The sequence below is a fragment of the Microcebus murinus genome, chromosome 11 (assembly GCF_040939455.1).
Source record: "Microcebus murinus isolate Inina chromosome 11, M.murinus_Inina_mat1.0, whole genome shotgun sequence".
NCBI classification, from domain to species: Eukaryota; Metazoa; Chordata; class Mammalia; order Primates; family Cheirogaleidae; genus Microcebus; species Microcebus murinus.
In genome coordinates this window covers 97,121,714-97,139,347 of record NC_134114.1, presented here as the reverse complement: position 1 = coordinate 97,139,347, position 17,634 = coordinate 97,121,714, and the positions used below count along the sequence as shown (strand labels likewise).

The window sequence follows — 17,634 nt, the reverse complement described above, 5'->3', positions numbered from 1 at the left end:
GGGGAGTTTCTGTGATCTTTACCTACGTTTACGCCCAACTGTCACAGTTTACGCAAGACTGTCAGTAGTTCTACCCCATGAGATCTTAGTTTGCGAAGATGGGAGGGACCCAGAAGTACTGCAGGGGAGGGTGGGTAGGAAAGGGGCCTAGGGTGGGATCCAGAAGGCCCCTGCCCTGCGTCAGGGTTGTGAGATGACCTCCTTACACTGCAGACACAAGCACTGCCCATTACCAAGAGCCTTCTCTGTGCAGGTACACACCTGCCTCAGGCCCTCAGCGTCAGGGGAGAAACTGAGGCTCCTGCTGATAAGCATCTGGGTGGTGGTTCAGAGCCAGGGTTCCCTGATCCAAAACCAGGGTGGTCTCCTCAACCCCAAGGCGCCCAGAGAGCCCCTGACGCAAAGGCTAAAGATGTAAAAAGCACGAAGGAACACCCAGAGACCCAGACAGGTTTGTGGTCTAGACCATGTATGAAAGAACAACAGGTGTTTTGAGGCCTTTGGGTAGCATGTAGCATATGAGGGGGAGTCCAGGGCTGAAGTGCAGAATCCAACAAGGTTTAGTCTTCACTCTGCCCTTGCCTTATCCTTCCTTGGCAAGCCGAGTGACCGTGGTCATTCTTGCATGTAATGGAGCAAAACGTCCTTGGGGTTCTGAGGGACTGAAAGTGAGGTAGGGGACACAGGAGGCCCAGACCGCCTGGGCCTGGTGGAATCAGAGCTTGGACACTGCCCTGTGAAGGGACAAGACTGTAGCCTCTCCATGGTCTTGGTGAATAGAGGAAGAGGAAAGATACAAGGAATCCTGGCTTATAATAAGCCAGCAGCTGGCTTATCCAGGCTTCGGGAGGCTCAGGTTACGAATTAGCACATCTGGATAGCTAACGCTGGGTTGCCTGCGCAGAGCAAGGTGAGGTAAAACTTGGAAATGAATCCCACAGCAGCTTCCTTAATGGTAGGGCTTCACTTGGATGCAGATTGAAGGTGTGTATGAGCCTAATGACAAATTAGGGACTCTCGGTGCTTAGATAAGCGTATTTAGTTCTCATCGTGGCTGCGACGCCTTTCTCTTATATTGGCAGATACGCTGGCCAGCACGCCACACCTGCCACACCCCTCCACGCACGCTGGACAGGGCGTGTGTGACTGGCACTGGGCGCACTGAGTGTCGTCTGAAGATACACTTTTATTTTTTAACCTCTGACATCCCGTAAATGTCTTGTTCTGTTTTGCCTGCTCCCCTCAGATTTTTAACTTGATGTTTAAAGGTTTCTGGTGTGCCTCCATTGTTCCCAGGCCCAGGCCCCATCTGTGCAGCCCCCGGCCCAGCTCCGTGGCTGCAGGGTGCAGGAGCCAGTTGTTATTTACAAGCGCGATTCAGTACCGCTGTGTCTGTGAACACCCAGGGTTGTTGTGGGATTTTTAATTGCCGTTTTCATCTATATAATTAAAATTAAATGAAAAAAATGGATAGCCTCCAAAATCGGAATTAATTTCATGAGTACTTCTTGAGTGGAAAAATATGTATAAATATGATAATTGTTACTTGATTTGCCTCCAGCAGAACTGTAGGATTTTACCTGGCTGAAGAGAAAATACAGTAATTTTAAATAAATTAAAAAAAAAAGATTTGTCTGATATTTCTGATACTTCTTGTGACTGAGAATCAGAATTAATAACACGGATGAGAAATAACGAATGACTCTGAATATAACTTTAAAACAGCCCTGGGAATGCGTCGTGGTCGCTCTCCCCAGATCCCACTTGCCGTGGGCTGCCCGGCTCCTGTGCCCCATGCGGCCCAGCCTTGGTGCCCACACGGTCCTCAAGGATACGCCATTACTGCCCAATCAAACCCTCATTCATGCTCAGAAACAGGCATTGCACCTGCGCACTGCTTCACTGTGCTCCGTACGTGTGACAGTGAGCACCTCATAGAAAATAATGAGACAACAAAAAGAGAAGTATTTTTAAAAATTCATTGAGCCAGCCAGCGTCTCACTCTGCAGACCCATCAGCGCCTGATGGACATGTTTATAAAGACCTGGATGTCACTTTATTTGGAATGGCAAACTCTGTGCATTACATAATGAGGTCAGTGAAGCATCCAGAAAAGAAATGTATAATTTGGTAGCGTGGGTCCGCAAGCAAGCCCTGCCATGGCTATTTAAGTTTAATGAAGCAGCTACTTTGCCACTACACACTCTTAGTGAATAGCCTCCTTGGCATGTTTTTGAAAACTTAAATGTTGCTGGTAATCATGTCCCAGCAATCTCCTTGGAGAGCTTTTGTTTCCTGTTCTCAGAAGAAATATGCCACTTTTACATGTCAGTGGTTTTGAAATTAGTCATTTGCTCTGTTTTCATTGGAAAGGAAGGTCACTGTGTGATTTCCTACCTTCTCTCATTTTCTCTGAGCATTCAGGATATTCTAAGTCAGTTCATCAGCCATACAGTCTGCTGCTGTCTGGTTCAAACATGCCTAAAAGCCAGGGAAATGTACTATCATAGCATTCCTATTCTCAGAGACTGTTCTTAGAATTCAAAGTCTAAAAATCTAACACAGAGGGGAAAGTTCCTGGACAGGCCATTACTGCTATTTTTTCCCATTTCAATCACCGGCTTGTCTTTCCTATTCATTGGTCTCATTAGAAAAGACTGCTCCTTGAGTATGCAGCTCTTCGAAGAGTGCTAAGGGACATTTTAGAGATCCTTTCAGAGCAGATTCACTCATGTAAAACTAAGGTCAGGCTTCTGAATCCTGGACCAGTGTTCATGATGTGGAACTCCACAGGAGCAGAAGGATGTCTAGCCGTTCCATAGGGCTGCAGTGCCACTCCCCCGAATCTAGGCAGCCAGTGGTTTCCCCCGAACTAGCAAGGGCAGGATGGGTAGTGAAAGGTGCCAGGTCCTTGTGGTTCTGCAATCCTGGAAAAGGTCTGGGGGATACTCTAGACCAGGGGTCCTAAAACTTTTTAAAAAGGGGGCCAGTTCACTGTCCCTCAGACCATTGGAGAGTGTGGCGCACATTCCACATATGGCACTGTGGGCCCAGGACAAGTCGGCTGCTAAGCAGGACAGGCAGCGGCAGCAAGAACACCCGGCGGGCCGGATAAATGTCCTCGGTGGGCCGCATGTGGCCTGTGGGCTGTAGTTTGAGGACCTCTGCAGTCTAGACTATTTAGTGGCCTCTACTTTTCCTTGGGAAATGTAAAGCAGGATTTGAGATGGCTGGACCCTGCACCACCAGACACTTCCTAGTAATACCTAGGAAGTTCTCAAAAACTTTTTTTTTTTTAATGTGTGTTTGGGCCAGGCACAGTGGCTTACACCCATAATCCTAGCATTTTGGGAGGCCGAGATGCAAGGATTGCTTGAAGCCAGGAAATAGAGACCAGTCTGAGCAAGAACAAGACCCTGTCTGCACAAAAAATAGAAGTGGCATGTGCCTATAGTCTTACCTAGTTGGAAGGTTGAGGCAGGAGGATCACTTGAGCCCAGGAGTTTGAGGTTGCTGTTAGCTATGATGACACAACTGCACTTTAGCTGGGGCAGCAGAGTGAGACCCTGTAAATCAATCAATCAATAAGTGAATGAATGTATTTGAATGGATGGAAGAATGAATACGTGAATTTGCTTCCTTGATTTGCTTTGTTGACCAACTCTGGTTGTGGAGGTGACTCAGGCTCCTTCTAGTACATACTGAGACCTGAGGAGCCTACATCTTCTTTTTTTTTTTAATTGTTTTTTATTGTGATAAGAACACTTAACATGTCTACCTTCTTAACAAATTTTTAGGTGCACAATACATTATTGTTGACTATAAGTACAATGTCATATAGCAGATCTCTAGAACTTATCTTGCTTAACTGAAACTTTATGCCTATTGATAAGTAACTCCTCATTGCTTTTGGGAATCATTTATATAGTTCCTTATTCTCAAAATCTCAGGAATTGGGTATTAAGGTTGAATTTGGAGATCCAGTCTTGCTCCAGACTGCCCCTCCAAGCTTGGGCCTGCTCACCCCACTGCCCAGGCAGCTCACATGAGCAGGCTAGTGCCAGCCATCACTCACATCCGTATGCGTGTGTTTCCACCTTTCAACCTTGGGGGTAGTTTTTATACCTAAACAGAGGTAACGGTGTAACAGATTTCTCTCCCTTCTCGACTGACGTCTAAGAGACTAACATTGACTTGGCATTAAAAATGCAGTGCTGATACAAGTAGGCCTGGAAAGTGACTTGGGAGTGCCTTGTGTTCATCACATGCTAGATTAATTAAGAAATGGGAGCTGCTGCAACAGAGATGGAGTATCTCCAACATCATAGCTTTTTATCGTACATCTTTATTAAGCATTTTCATGGAGTAATGAAACCTGTGTTCCAGATCTGAAGGTGATGGGGCCAGGGAAATGAGAAGAGGGCGTGCAAGGACAAGGCTCCCCGGGGCTCCCTAGGAGAGAGATGGAGTGGCACAGAGTTCATGTCAGAGTTCAGTGTGATACAAAAGGGGCAGGGTGACAGAGGTTGACCAGACATGGGGAAAGACGGTTTTTAAAAGACAGAAATGAGATGCAGCTCAGGCTAGAAAAAGAGCAGGAGTGAAAATTAATGTAGTAATAAAATTTGGACTTACCTGTGCATGGCACGTTCCAACTTACAAAGTGGAGTGCTTTCACATGTGTACCTTGTTTTAGGCCGCACAAAAAAACAGATGAGATGGCTCAAGAAGTATTAGTACCCTAATTTCAAATATGCGGGAGATCTCTGGAGAGTTTGGGAGGCTGAGTGGTGTATGCTGGTGGGCAGGGAGCCAGGGCGCAGGTGTTGGTGCTGTGCCTGCAGGAACAGAGCTCTTGCCCCACTGCAGGGTCCTCAGGGAGGTGGGGGCGGAGCTGCTGAGTTAAGGGGGCTGCAGAGGTGAGCAGAGCCCGCTCTTCTCCCCTCCCCCACGTCCTGTGGCTGCATCCTCAGAATGCCAACCATGTTCCCATGGAAATCACTTGACAGTGGCAGCCTGTTACAGAACGCAGTGATGGTTAGCTGCATCCTGATTGGGTCTCCTGCTTTTGTGAAACCTGTCTTTTGCAGGGGTCACAGTTTAACAGACAAGCCCTTTTATTTTAACAATTCTCCAATCAGGCTTTCATTTATTTTGCCACCCTCTCCATTTCACTGTCTGCCTCTCCTCCACCTACTCCCGCTCTTCCCACTGTGTGCGGCTGAGTTTGGCCAGTGCCAAATCATGTATTATTCTCAGCGGGAGAAAGAAATTGTACAAGATATTGAGCCTGGCCAACAAAGGACCTGTCCTACCAGTGTAGTTTGAGGTTTCAGGTTCATATATATACCACACCCAGCATTATGTTTTTGCCCTGAGAAATCACCTAGAGAAGAATTCCTGGGTGGACTAGGAATTACTTTCCACAAGCCCAGTGCGCTGGCATTGATAAGAAAGCAGTTGAATGGCCTGGTTAGTACTTGGATGGTAGAAAGCAGTTGAATGGTGCTTTAAATTTTGCAGAAAAGATCAGTGGAAGACCAGTGCTAGGCTGCAAACCGACAGCTCAGCTCTTTCTAGCATCCACGGCAACAGCCTGCTGTTTTCCCAGGTGGCTCTGAATGAGACAGGAAAATGCAGTGGGCCATTTGTCACTGCCCCAAGTGCAATGTATGCGTGCCAATTGGTGCATGTAGCCCCCAGGCCCACTCCTGCTTGCCCCAAGCCTGCCTCTGGGCTTGCCTTTCACTGAGATCAGGGCAGAATGTGCTCCCCTTCCTCCTCCTACACCTGATTAAGTGGTTAGATCCACTCTTCTGGGATTGGAACCAACTCAGCCATCCCTACCATGGTCAAAGGTGCTCATGCTGTATGTAATCCCTCCCACCCCATTTTTAATTCTAGGCCATGGTCTTTTAGAGCTGTTGGGATTTATCTGGCATGCCAGTCATAGTATCTTAAGGTTATTCTGATGTGTGGTATACAGCAGACATGCTGGTACGTTCTTCAGGGAGTGTTAGACTGGACTATCATTCAGTTAGGTCCTAAATTGAGTGAGGGCTTAGAGGATCTTGGCTGCAGGATTCTGCAGAGATGTCCAAAGAGAACAGGGCTTGTTCATAAGGGAAGGCAAGGTAGGAGGTGCCTTTTGTACCTTTATACTGCACTCAGGGACCAGTATCCACTGCAAATGGAATAAACCGATCAGGTATCAGATAATATCCCTTTTGCCTATGAAAAAAGAAGTGAAATGAAGTATGTTATCCAGAAGCCAATTACATATATAAAGTGAGTTTAAGGGAAATTCTGCCTCAAGAATACTTTTGAGGGCATTTTATTATGGATTTAGATCATTCATTTAGAACTACTTCCTTTGATGAGAACTTAGTGTAGAGTACAGGTACGTGAGCTTAGGGACATCACATGCCTGGGTGACAGGCAGTTCACTAAGGGCAGCCTAACTGCCGACATGCCTGGTCCCATCACACACTCTGTGCACCCCTCTCCACCTCCTGTCACTTCCATCAAGTGTGGGGAGGGAGCATTTGGCCCTCTGAGCTGGAGTTATGCAAAACCCGAAAATAGACTCTCAGAGTACACCCAGACATAATGATTCCATGCGGCAAGAAGGTCACTGTGTCTGCTTTTCCTGCCAACACAACCCTGGCTCTTAATCTATGGCTGCCTTGTGGAGCAGCAGAGCTGTGCCAGGAAGTTACGCTTTGTGACTGTGAGGCATTATGAGAATTTAAAATCACGTCAATGGGATTTTGTAAGGGCAGGCCAGCGGAGGGGAGTTATACACAGTTTTAGAAGGGGATAGTCTTTTAACATCCTTTTGTTCTTTGGCCTTAGAACTACCATTAATTCAAGAAAAAAGCTATCTGGCCCCGGCAACAAATCAACTCCACACTGATAACTCTTTCAAAAATTAAAAAGACATCTACCTAAAACAATTTACTGTGATTATCCGAATGGTAGGATTATGAGTGAGTTTTATTATTTTCTTTGTGCTTTTCTGTACTTTTGATAACATGCTATATACTTCTTGCTGTTGCAATATTTCTTTTAAAAGCAACAAATCCTGTTTAAACAGCAAAACCAAACCCTACACCAACTAACCGTCTGTCTGTTTTCCTTGAATGTTCAGTGTTACGGTCGTGAGAATGGCATGGAAGATGAGGTCTGCTGTCCACAGCCCTTTCCCCGCCACGGGTCTAAGGCTGCTGGGCAAGGGCAGACAGACGTGGAGAGGCCTCGAGCCGACCCACGGGGGGAAGGGAGGCTGCTGGCATGAGGCCGCCCAAACACTTCGGTAGCAAAGAGGGAATGGCAGTCACGTCCAATTGTCCTGGATAGTCAGGCCTCCTTGACATGTGCTTGTCGGGAGGGAAACTGGCAGCTCAAGTTTGTCTGCAAACACCGTGTTCTCGCCTAGGGAACGTCCAGTGGGCGCACAACACTCTGGAAGTTGGGAACCTGCCTTCCAGACCTACAGGGATCAAGAAAAATGTAATAAGTAGAGACAAATATCTGGGAGAAAACAACCCTTTGAGGAATTGTGGAAACCTTCGATTAGGGTTGGTGGTTGCGGGGAGGACAAGTTTTTCATTTATTTCGGCTTGAGGCCTTGACCTACCGGCTACTGATGCGAGCTCAGTCCGTCAGCCCATCCAGCCGTGTCGGGCTCAGGAGCTTGAGCTGGGCGGGCTGGCAGAAACCACACGTGGGCCGTGGAACTGTGTCTTCTCACCTTCGGACAGAATCCTCCTGCAGGTTTCTGTAAAAGCCTCTGTTTCTTATGCATCACACGCGGACTTTTTATTGGATACACTGGGGTTCCTCACTGTGGTGGGTTTGAGTGCTTTGAATGTGAGGTCACGACCAAGCCTGCACCGTGCAGATCGGAAACATAATTCCTCGAAGTTTATGTGATAGGCCACGCACCAGGGGGGTGAGGCCCTTACTATTAATGGATTATTTTTCACTGGCGACAGAGGTCTCATTCATCACTTTCTTATGTTAACCTGTGTGTTTCCCTATGATGATGCATGTGCCCCTGGATTTTGGCTACACAGACAAAAATATCAATGCTAATGTGTTTATTTTAATGATCATTAGAAAAAAAATAAGCTTATCATATTCAACATCTCATGAATAACTGTGTTTAAGACAAAGCTAACATAGGTTAAGTTTTTAAAGAAGTTAATTTTCAAGACATACTAAGTAGAAAATTGTATTACAGAGCACAAGTATGGCAAAAGTCAGAAAGCTGGTACAGTAGTTGAATGATTCATGTTTAGCAAACATTGTGCTAGAATGTGCTACTTGGCCAAATTCATTTTTTCCCTTCTTTCTCTCTTTTTTTAGTCATAATATCTCAGAATGAAGCTACGTGGAGAATAAATTGCTTACCAGAAAAAATAGTTGCAAACAGTTTTAATAATGATTCTAGTAACTTTTAAAGAGTGTCAACAAAGACGTATGGCTTCTCTGGTGGGGGGCGGGGGGGGGTATTGCTTATCTTCTTTTCCAATCCAGGCCATCATTCCTTCCTCTCTGGGAAAGGAGGGCTCCTACATGTTTATATACACTGACGTGCTTGCTGTCTCAGTCATAACCACATCCGCTGTTTCTTGTGGACTCTTTGCATATGTGTGTGTGTGTGTGTGTGTGTGTATGCACACTTGTATTAAATGGCAACAAGATAATGTGCCGTGTCTAGGCCACCCCTGTTATTTATATTAAATAATGACATGATGATGTTGATGGCCCGTAATTCTCCATTTTGATTAACCACCCTGCCCAAGTAAACTGTTTTCTGATCTCTCTTAGATGGAAATCCTGTATGAATGTGGAAACCATTAGCAGAGTAATTGCTGTCTGTTACCATGACAACCAGCCGCTGCAGTCACCTGCCCGAAGTCCTGCCAGACTGCACCAGCTCGGCTGCGCCCGTGGTGAAGACGGTGGAGGATTGTGGCAGCCTAGTGAATGGGCAGCCGCAGTATGTCATGCAAGTTTCAGCCAAGGACGGGCAGCTGCTGTCAACAGTAGTGCGGACTCTCGCCACCCAGAGGTAGTACCGCAGTTCAAATAAATGACTCTGTAATTGATCCAGAGAACTCTTTGTCAGATGGAAAATGCTAAAGGGAATGTAATTAGTGCTCAGGCCTTTGTGTTAGGGGATAGGAGGTGCTGGGAAAAACCGACTACATGAGTTCTGTCATTGCTGCTTCTATAGCAGCAGGGTGTGAGGCTAAAATTCACCTTGTTGAGTTTTTCCCATAAAGTCACACTTGCAGAGAGCCAGGAGGGGAGGATCCCGCAAGACTCGGGCCACTGGCCCTACATCTGTTATTGTGACGTCCTGCGGATCGTGCTCTTCTGTTCTCCGGGAACTGACAGAGGTGGCCCTGTTAGAATAGAATGAAGAAAGCACCTGATTTCGGGTGACTGAGCCAAGGTGATTAGATTTGTGAGCAGAACTTTTGAGGTGACCTTCCTGGCGTGCGGCTGGCTGGCATGGCCCGGGGAAGCACCGTCAGGGCTGCTTCCCAGGCGAGTCTCTTCTCACCCGGTGGGGTCTCTTCTGTCGCTCCCCCCTTGAGCCTGCACGGCCCCCAGACCTGACCTACGACACACAACCTGCTCCATGAAGTGCTGTCGTTACCGTGTCCTGTGCCTTCTGGCGGGGACCCGGGGCAAGAGCGAAGGCTATGGGCAGCTCGGAGATGCTCGTCCCGGCTGGCGCACCACCTCCTCTGTGGCGCTGCTGTCCCGTGGCAGGCAGAGCGGGGCTGCCGGTGTGACGGTGCCCCTTGGCTTCTTCGGCCTCTTTTCGGAATGGGGAAGTGGGACTTCAGACCGATGGATGTGAAATGTGTGTCAGCTCTGGACTGGCCCCCAGGGTTAGCGCTGCCTGGGTCTGCGTGCGCACCCCGCTCCGGTGCAGACACGGCCCGCAGACACACGGGCCGTGCGGGACTCCGAGCACCGAGGCCTGCGCGCAGTGGCCCTGGGACGGACGCGCAGTCTCACTCTCGTGCCTGTTGTAGACGTTGCCCGTATACCTTCTGTTTAAAATCTGTGCAGCTATTATTGCAAAGGAAAGAAATAGAAAAGGATCTAATATATAATTTTTCACTTCTCGGAGAACTAGTAACAACTGGGTAGGACTCAGAACAGGATGAGACAGGGGACGGGAGCCATCAGCAGCCGTCAGACAGCTCGTCTGATCAGGAAGAGCTGGCTGCAGTCGACATGGCTGGGACCTGAAAGCCAGTGTGTGTGTCTGTCTGTCTGTCTGTCTGTCTGCCATTTATACCAGCTCTCTCACCGTGCAGTAATGTAAACCAGAAGGTCTTGGAGTTCCATAGGCCCCATGCGAATGAAGGAGACTAGGAATCATGAGACAAAAAAGTCATCTCTTCCAACTTCTTCTCCCACCCCAAAGCACAAGCAGGTCTTTGGGGCAAGCAGGAGGGGACCCTTTCCTCTTCTGGTCCCCGCATAGCCTTTGTTCGTCCCCAAGGGAACAGCAGTGCTTCCATGGCCATTGTCCATTTGGACTAAAGATGGCATTTAGGGGAGTGCTGGGGCGTGGGCCCAGGTCACTGTCATCTTTGGGGGGACATAGGGGGAGGCAGGGGAGGGTAGGTAAAGAGTCTTAGGGCTGTCACAGATAATGACGACATATTTTTAAATCTAATACCCAGCAAAGAACAGCAAAGCAACATAAGAGGACATCGATCAGAGAGGGCTGGCTCCCAGACAGGACAGACTACCCACGAAGAACTGAGTACATCTTAGTTTGGGCTTTCCATCGGCCACTGACTTATGTGATGAGGACCAAGTTATTTGATTTTCCTTGGCCTGATGTGCTGGTCCCTATTCTAAACTTCTAATCTGGACTGTCTTTTCTCATCCTCACAGTCACCAAATGAGGAAGGCTCCATCACCATTCTTTGTGCCTATGTTAGAGATGAGGAGGCTGAAGTACAGGGAGGTGAAGTTACTTGCCCAGAGCCAGCCGGCTGGTAAGCGAAGAGCTGGGGTTGGAGCCAGCCGGCTGGGCTCCGCTGCCCTCGCACGCCGCCTTCATGGAACGTGCAGGAGTGGCGCCTCCAAACCCAAGGCAGAGCTCTGGGCTGGGGCCACCTGGGCAGGACATGCTCATTACTCGCTTTCAGTTTAGTGTCTTTGGTGTCCCAGAGAGCATCCTGTGACAGCTCAAAGCCCCATCCATCCACCACTCGGCTTTGTGCTCTGGCTCAGACTGCAGTTCTTTGTGGCAGCTTCCGGCTTGCTTGTTAGTTAACTGCCCTCCTGTCATCCTCCCACCCTACTGGAAAGAGAGGCAGAAGGAACCTCTGGGTATACAAAAGTGCCCTGGCCTGATCCCAAAGGTGCGATTTGTCATTTCAAAACAATTTCTGTTCTTAATGGTGAAGGATGGCTTTTTATTTTTTGATTAGTTCTTGGCCTGAACTACATCTATATTTAAGGCAAAAATAATATATTGCTCATTTTTACTCACTTTTGATCCTATGCCACACCTGGCTACTTTGATACTGGCCACCCCCTGTTTCTTTGTATTGTAGAAAGTAGATGGCCCACGTGCTCTGGAGTGCCCAGGAGCACCTGCCCCACTGCCAAGGTCAGGTGTAGATCTAAGGGATCTTAAAGCAGCTGCCACTGGGGAGGGCCCAAAGGACAGAAGCCAGCGGCCATCCATGTGGCAGTGGTTTCCAGCCCAGTGACCAGCAGTTGCCCCCTCCTTCTCTTGCAGCCCCTTCAATGACCGGCCGATGTGCAGGATCTGCCATGAGGGCAGCAGCCAAGAGGACTTGCTCTCTCCATGTGAATGTACGGGGACCTTGGGGACAATTCATCGGAGCTGCCTGGAGCACTGGCTGTCGTCCTCAAACACCAGCTACTGTGAACTCTGCCACTTCAGGTTTGCAGTCGAGCGCAAACCTAGGCCGTTAGTGGAGGTCAGTAAGTGGGGCACGTCCTGAAAACTTAGCTCTAATGAGCAAATGATGTCTGCTTTTATGCCCGGATCACAAACCCTGTACAGCTTCACTGAAGCACGGTAATAGCTCTGTGTGTGTGCACGCGTGCGTGTGTGCGTGTGCGTGTACACGTGCGAAAGAGAGAGAGATGCACATCACAGACACAGCGAGGACAGCTCACTCAGGATCCAGCAGTACAAGGGTGACCTCCACAGTGGTGGAGACAAGAAAGTAGAAGAAGAAATCAGTGTAAGAAAAAGGGGCAATTTAGAGACTTGATCTCCATTTTTCAATCCCTATAAAGTAGAACAAACAGATGAAACACTTTTCTCTTTGCACACCATCTGCCCAACTGGAAGCAACAGGTAAATGAGCATTTGGGTTGCACATGCCTCTGAGAGATCTTCATGAAAAACATAGCTGCAGAGTACGAGATAGACCCAGACTTCCTACGTTCTGTGACTTTGGGTAAGTCACTTCACCTCTTGGAATTACTGTAAGGATTAAAGGAGTTAATATTTATAAAACATTTAGAGGAATATAGGACACATATGCAAGTGTTTGAATACAAATACCTTTCCTGAGAAATTTTGTACAAACTTTTTTCAGCTAATCACCTAGTATTGGGATCTCTTTTCTTAAATGGTGGTGCTGTCACCCAGCCATTAAAATGACAAGACATCTTCTTTCATGTTTTAGGAGACACATGATTTTTCATTAGACCCAGGGTCTGATATTAGCCAAAAGAATTGGAAAATATTCATTAGACTATTTCTGCCCTCTCTCCTATCTTCCAACTCTACTGTCAATTAAAAATTGGGTACTAACAATAATAAATACTCTAATATATTAATATTATGAGCCAGAGCTAGCTAAAAGGGGCCATATTGTATCTATAATCCAGACCTTATTTTAGCAGCTAACTTGGTGAAACTGTGGCATTAAAACTAGTGCTAGAAAACAAGAAGCCCTTCTTGGGGAGTATCTAATAAGTGTGTTAGTGCCTAAGCACTTAAGACTTTGGAGACCTCTGTATATACATTCTCTTAGTTTTCACCTTGAAAAAATCATCAGAGCCTATAACTGGAGCCTATTTAGCTATGACTGACTTACCAAATGGCACAAAATTTATTCTACTAGCCCCAGTAGACTCTGTGCTTTTCCTAAGACTCTGGACCAAGTGACCTCTTAATTTAGCCATCTTGCCACCTGACGGCCACTTTCAGAAATTCATATTTGGAGTGCTCCCTTCGGCAATTTGGTCCTGTGCCAGATTTACTGGGATTGAACATTTCAGAACTTCTCTGCAGAGGGGGAAATATGATTAAATAATTAACAAAGAAGATGAAGATTTCTCAATCGAATGGCAAAAGTAAAAAGAAGCCCATTTCTCCTCTCCAGAAACTTTTTGGAACCCCCCCAGTTTGATATTGCAGCCCCTCCAGGGCAGCTGGCCGCTCAGAGTGAGGAAGCCTGCTATTAGATGGGCTCCATCAGCAAGTTTTTATTAGTGTCTCCTCATTAAAGACCTTTACTATTGCTTGGTAAAAATTCCAGTATGTGTGCACATAATTCACAACACAGAAGGGAGTATGAGTGCGTGCGTGCGTGTGTGTGTGTGTGCGCGCGTGCACGCGCCCTGATTTTTCTCAGATAACGTGCATGTGTCGAATCATGTAGTGAGCCCTTTCAATCTCAGAGAGAGTAATATGTCCCCACACACAGAGAGGTCTTCAAAGCCACCGCTGTTGGGTCGCAGACTGACTCCAGGATCATAGGTAACTGTCATTAAACAAGAAACAGGGCAAATGACCTTGAGGGTGTGTGAGGTGCTCTACAAGATTTAGGGCCTCCCCTACAAAACTGCACCCAAACGGTTACTGCTGGTGAAATTTTCATTGCACAAATGGAATGTGACGATTTTCGGATTTAATGATGATTGAACAAGTTGAAAGTGAAAGGCAAACCTTCCCAAGCTGGGGAGGGCTGGCCGTTTGATCATCCAATAGCGAAATGAACTTGCTGTCTGACCACAATAAAAAGAAGTTGTCTTTGGTTTCTCAGCTGGAAGACAAATGAGAACCAGGTGTGGGCAGAGTTTTAAACAAACGACATTAGTAATTGACTTTTCCACCTCAAGATAAACAAGCATCTTTTTTTAGTAAATCAGCAAAACCTGCCTATTTGGGTTAAAGATTAGGAATGTTGTTACTTTATTACTCATTTTTACTCTTTTCATTGCTTTAATCATTACTTTGTTTACCAGTTGGATCTGCCTTCTCATTAAAGCAAGAAAATTCCATACCATTTAATTTCAAAATCAATGTGACAATAACCACTCTTGTTATTAGAGGAAGCAATTTAAAAGTCATTTACAAATTTTATTTGTCAGCATCTAGAAGCTAATGTTGGTTGGAATTACTTTTAATACCTCAGACTTCCACTTTTCAGCAAACCCTCTCAGTCCTTCATTCACCATAACCCTTCGTCCCCCTTTATGTCACTGTTCCTAAGACACTTCTCCTTCATTTCCTTTTCTTCCTCTCTGCAGCCAGCAGTGGGATGTTCATTTTTAACTGGTCAGGAACCAGGGCTGTGGTATATACACAGGCTGCTATGTGAAGTCTTGTCTCTGCCCCCAGAAGGGTGAGTCTCTACTCATAATGGCCAAATCAATGGGCTGATTTTTATTAGAACCTCCAAGCTGGGCATGCCTCCCCACCTTGCCACTGACCATCTGTGTGGCCACCTGTGTGGCGTGGCTCAGTTTCTCTGAGCTTCGCTGAGGAAGAGGGTGAGCAAGGATCTCTCTAGGACATCTTGTGGCTAAAAGTTCTTGTGTAAAAAAGTACATTCTACACTTAAATGGATACATTTATGTTACCTACCATTTAGATCTCAGTAAGTTGATTGTATTCGTGTGTCTGTCTGTCTACTTACCTGACTTCCTACTTGCCTACCTACCAACTTGGCCAGTCTAAATCATTTAGTCTCTTTTACCCTAAATATTTTCTTGATGCAAAGTATGCCGGTATAACAAGAGCTAGTTCCAACCCAAGAGAGCTGTGTTGCAATCATCTAGTTTAATCAGATGTGGATGAATTTCCACTACAGTCCAGCTAATACAGATATCACAAGGTCACGTCCAATCATGCAGAGCTTGACAGGAAAGCATTGGAATCTGCATAACAAGCAGGAAGAGCAGGCATGAGACATGCATTTCCTGCCTCCACAGTTAGCACTTCTCTCATGAAGGCTGTGTATTTTGTTACTCATGATGGGAAATGCACCCAGTGGCAATTTGAAAGATGAATTATCTCCAATAATAATGACCCAATAGAACATAGTAAACAGACAGCTGCCAACCATAGAAGAATTCACTGACTGACTTGGGTGGTTTTATGGTCTCACTGTAGCTCATTTTTAGTTTTCTTCATTTCTCTCTAATTTGAACTCTGACACGATCTATTTATAATGAAGGGTAAAATACAGCAAACCAATAAAAATACCATGACTTGTTCCCCCCAAATGTGTGCCTTCACTCCAGCCTATTGCCATTACTGCATTTCCAATTGGCCAGTTTGCCAAGGAAGCCCATGTTACCACGTGCATATAGTGTGCTTGGAACATCGGCCTCTAGCGGTACAGTGTTTGCCACTAGGCCTTCCTAGGACATCTGTCTGTAACATCCAGCCTTGCCCAGAAAACTCATCAAGTTATAGAACAGCTCAACAGTGTTGAGATTAAAACGAAATAGCCAGGCCACTGGAAGTCTGGAGGAGAGGCTTTCTCGGGTCTGATCTTCCTCTGATCAGGGAGACATGGTGATTCTTCACAGGGGGAGTGATTAGGTTTCTGTATTCCTATTTCCTTTACACTGAACCAGCTGATTGATAAGAATTATGTGAGCAATTTAAAAGCTGTTCCCTGTGAGTCAGAGGTTTAGCTAAATTGAAACGGAGAATGTTTTCATGTATATCAGTTACCCAGAATAATGGGATGTAAAGCTAGGGAGATAAAGACTAAAGATTTTTTCAAACTTTCTTATTTATGAATCTTTTCTTGTTTAGTCACAGGAGTACAATGGTTTTAAAGTGTTCCCTGGATCTAGTGTGATGTCCATCTACACATCAGGGACCAGAGTTGAACTGCTATGGAGAAACCACTTTGTACTTTGGTACTTGCTGTTTAATAGATTCAAGACTTCATTTAGCATCAGACTTAGGTGTGTACATTGCTGGACTGTTATTGTAGTGGGTTTTGTTTTGATTTTTAACATTCATTTAAGTAAAAACATGAGCTTTTTGTTTTGAGTATCCACTTTCATCAGCAAACCCTGTAGCCTTGGGATAACGAGGAAATTACACCATAGGAGATACAGACTGATTCAAGGAGATGCACAGGCATGAGGACCACCACTCCATGCCTCCCAGGAAGGCAGACAGCTTCTCTCTTCATTCCAGCCCAGGGAGTCAGGTGGCCAAATCATAATCACAGCACGTGATAGGTGTGTTGTATTGGATCAATACTTTTTTTTAATTGAGTACTTTGCCTCTAGGTGGGACGTGGTCTCTCCAGTTCCCCCAGGCTTTGCCTTTAGCTTGCAGCACCCTGCCCTCTTCACCACCTTGTATCACCTGCCCGCCACTTACAGTTCGGATTCCGGGATTGGGTGATTTCTCCCACCTTTAAAAGAATTCTATAATACTATGTGGGTTTCTTTCTATCAACATCTTTCTTTCAGGGCATTATAGACTGAACCCTATTATCTCCTTCCTTATTGTCCCCACATTAGAAGTGAGCTGAAGTGGCTGCTTCAAAACAATAAAGTAAACGAGCCTCTAAGAAACAGTGCACTAGCACGGACAGTGTGAGGACATCAGTGATTGTAACGCTTGGCGCTTGAGTACGTGTTGGCCAAGCACGTTCTTGACCTCTGGGAAGGTCACTGAGGGGCCTTCCATCAGGCCACCATGCCTGCACAGAGACTCGTGGTGCTGTACTCCGTGCCAGTGGTGAAGACGCCTGTCTGATGGCCAGACCTTAGCAGGCTTTGATCCTGCAGTTGTCCAGCCTTGAATTTTCCTCCGGTTTCGGTGGCTAATTTGGCGGTCACTTCATTACTTAAAGCTCAGTTACAAAGAAGCTGTTTTAAGGTATCTATTAAATTCACAGCTTGCTTCATTAAAAATCATTTCATTAAAAAAGCAAGCCAACCAACGTGTTCACAGGGCCGTGCCAGATGGAAGTGAGCTTGCCGTGCAGTGCCTGTGCACACAGCCCACCCGCTGCTGGTGAAGGATTAATTTGGTGGGAACTCCAGCTCTGTGCATGACAAGAACTATACACCCAGGTTCCATTATCTCAACTTTACTGATCCTTACAGTGATCTTAGGTTGGAACACACATGAGAATGCATGTTCCTTCGCCTCTCCATCTGAGGACTTCTACATGCAGAGACACAAAGGTGCAAAACACCAAGAACCGTTTCACACAGCTTTTTTTTTTTTTTATCTTAAGCTATATTCTAAAAATCACAGAGGAAGACAAAGAGTAATATAACAGACAGGTGTGTATCCACTACCCAGAATGAACAAATGTTAGCATTTTGCGAGCC

The 17,634-nt window shown here is 46.2% G+C and overlaps 1 protein-coding gene across 8 annotated transcripts in view; it reads left to right on the top strand.

Moving 5' to 3' along the window:
- MARCHF3 (membrane associated ring-CH-type finger 3) overlaps positions 1-17,634 on the top strand; it is a 140,893-nt gene that overhangs the window by 99,045 nt on the left and 24,214 nt on the right. For all 8 annotated transcript variants that reach the window (XM_012735502.2, XM_076008337.1, XM_076008335.1 and 5 more), the window contains 2 exons: positions 8,836-9,079; positions 11,792-11,996. In XM_012735502.2, coding sequence (XP_012590956.1) covers positions 8,892-9,079; positions 11,792-11,996 — 393 coding nt within the window. In that variant the 5' untranslated portion in view covers positions 8,836-8,891. The remainder of the gene's footprint in view (positions 1-8,835; positions 9,080-11,791; positions 11,997-17,634) is intronic.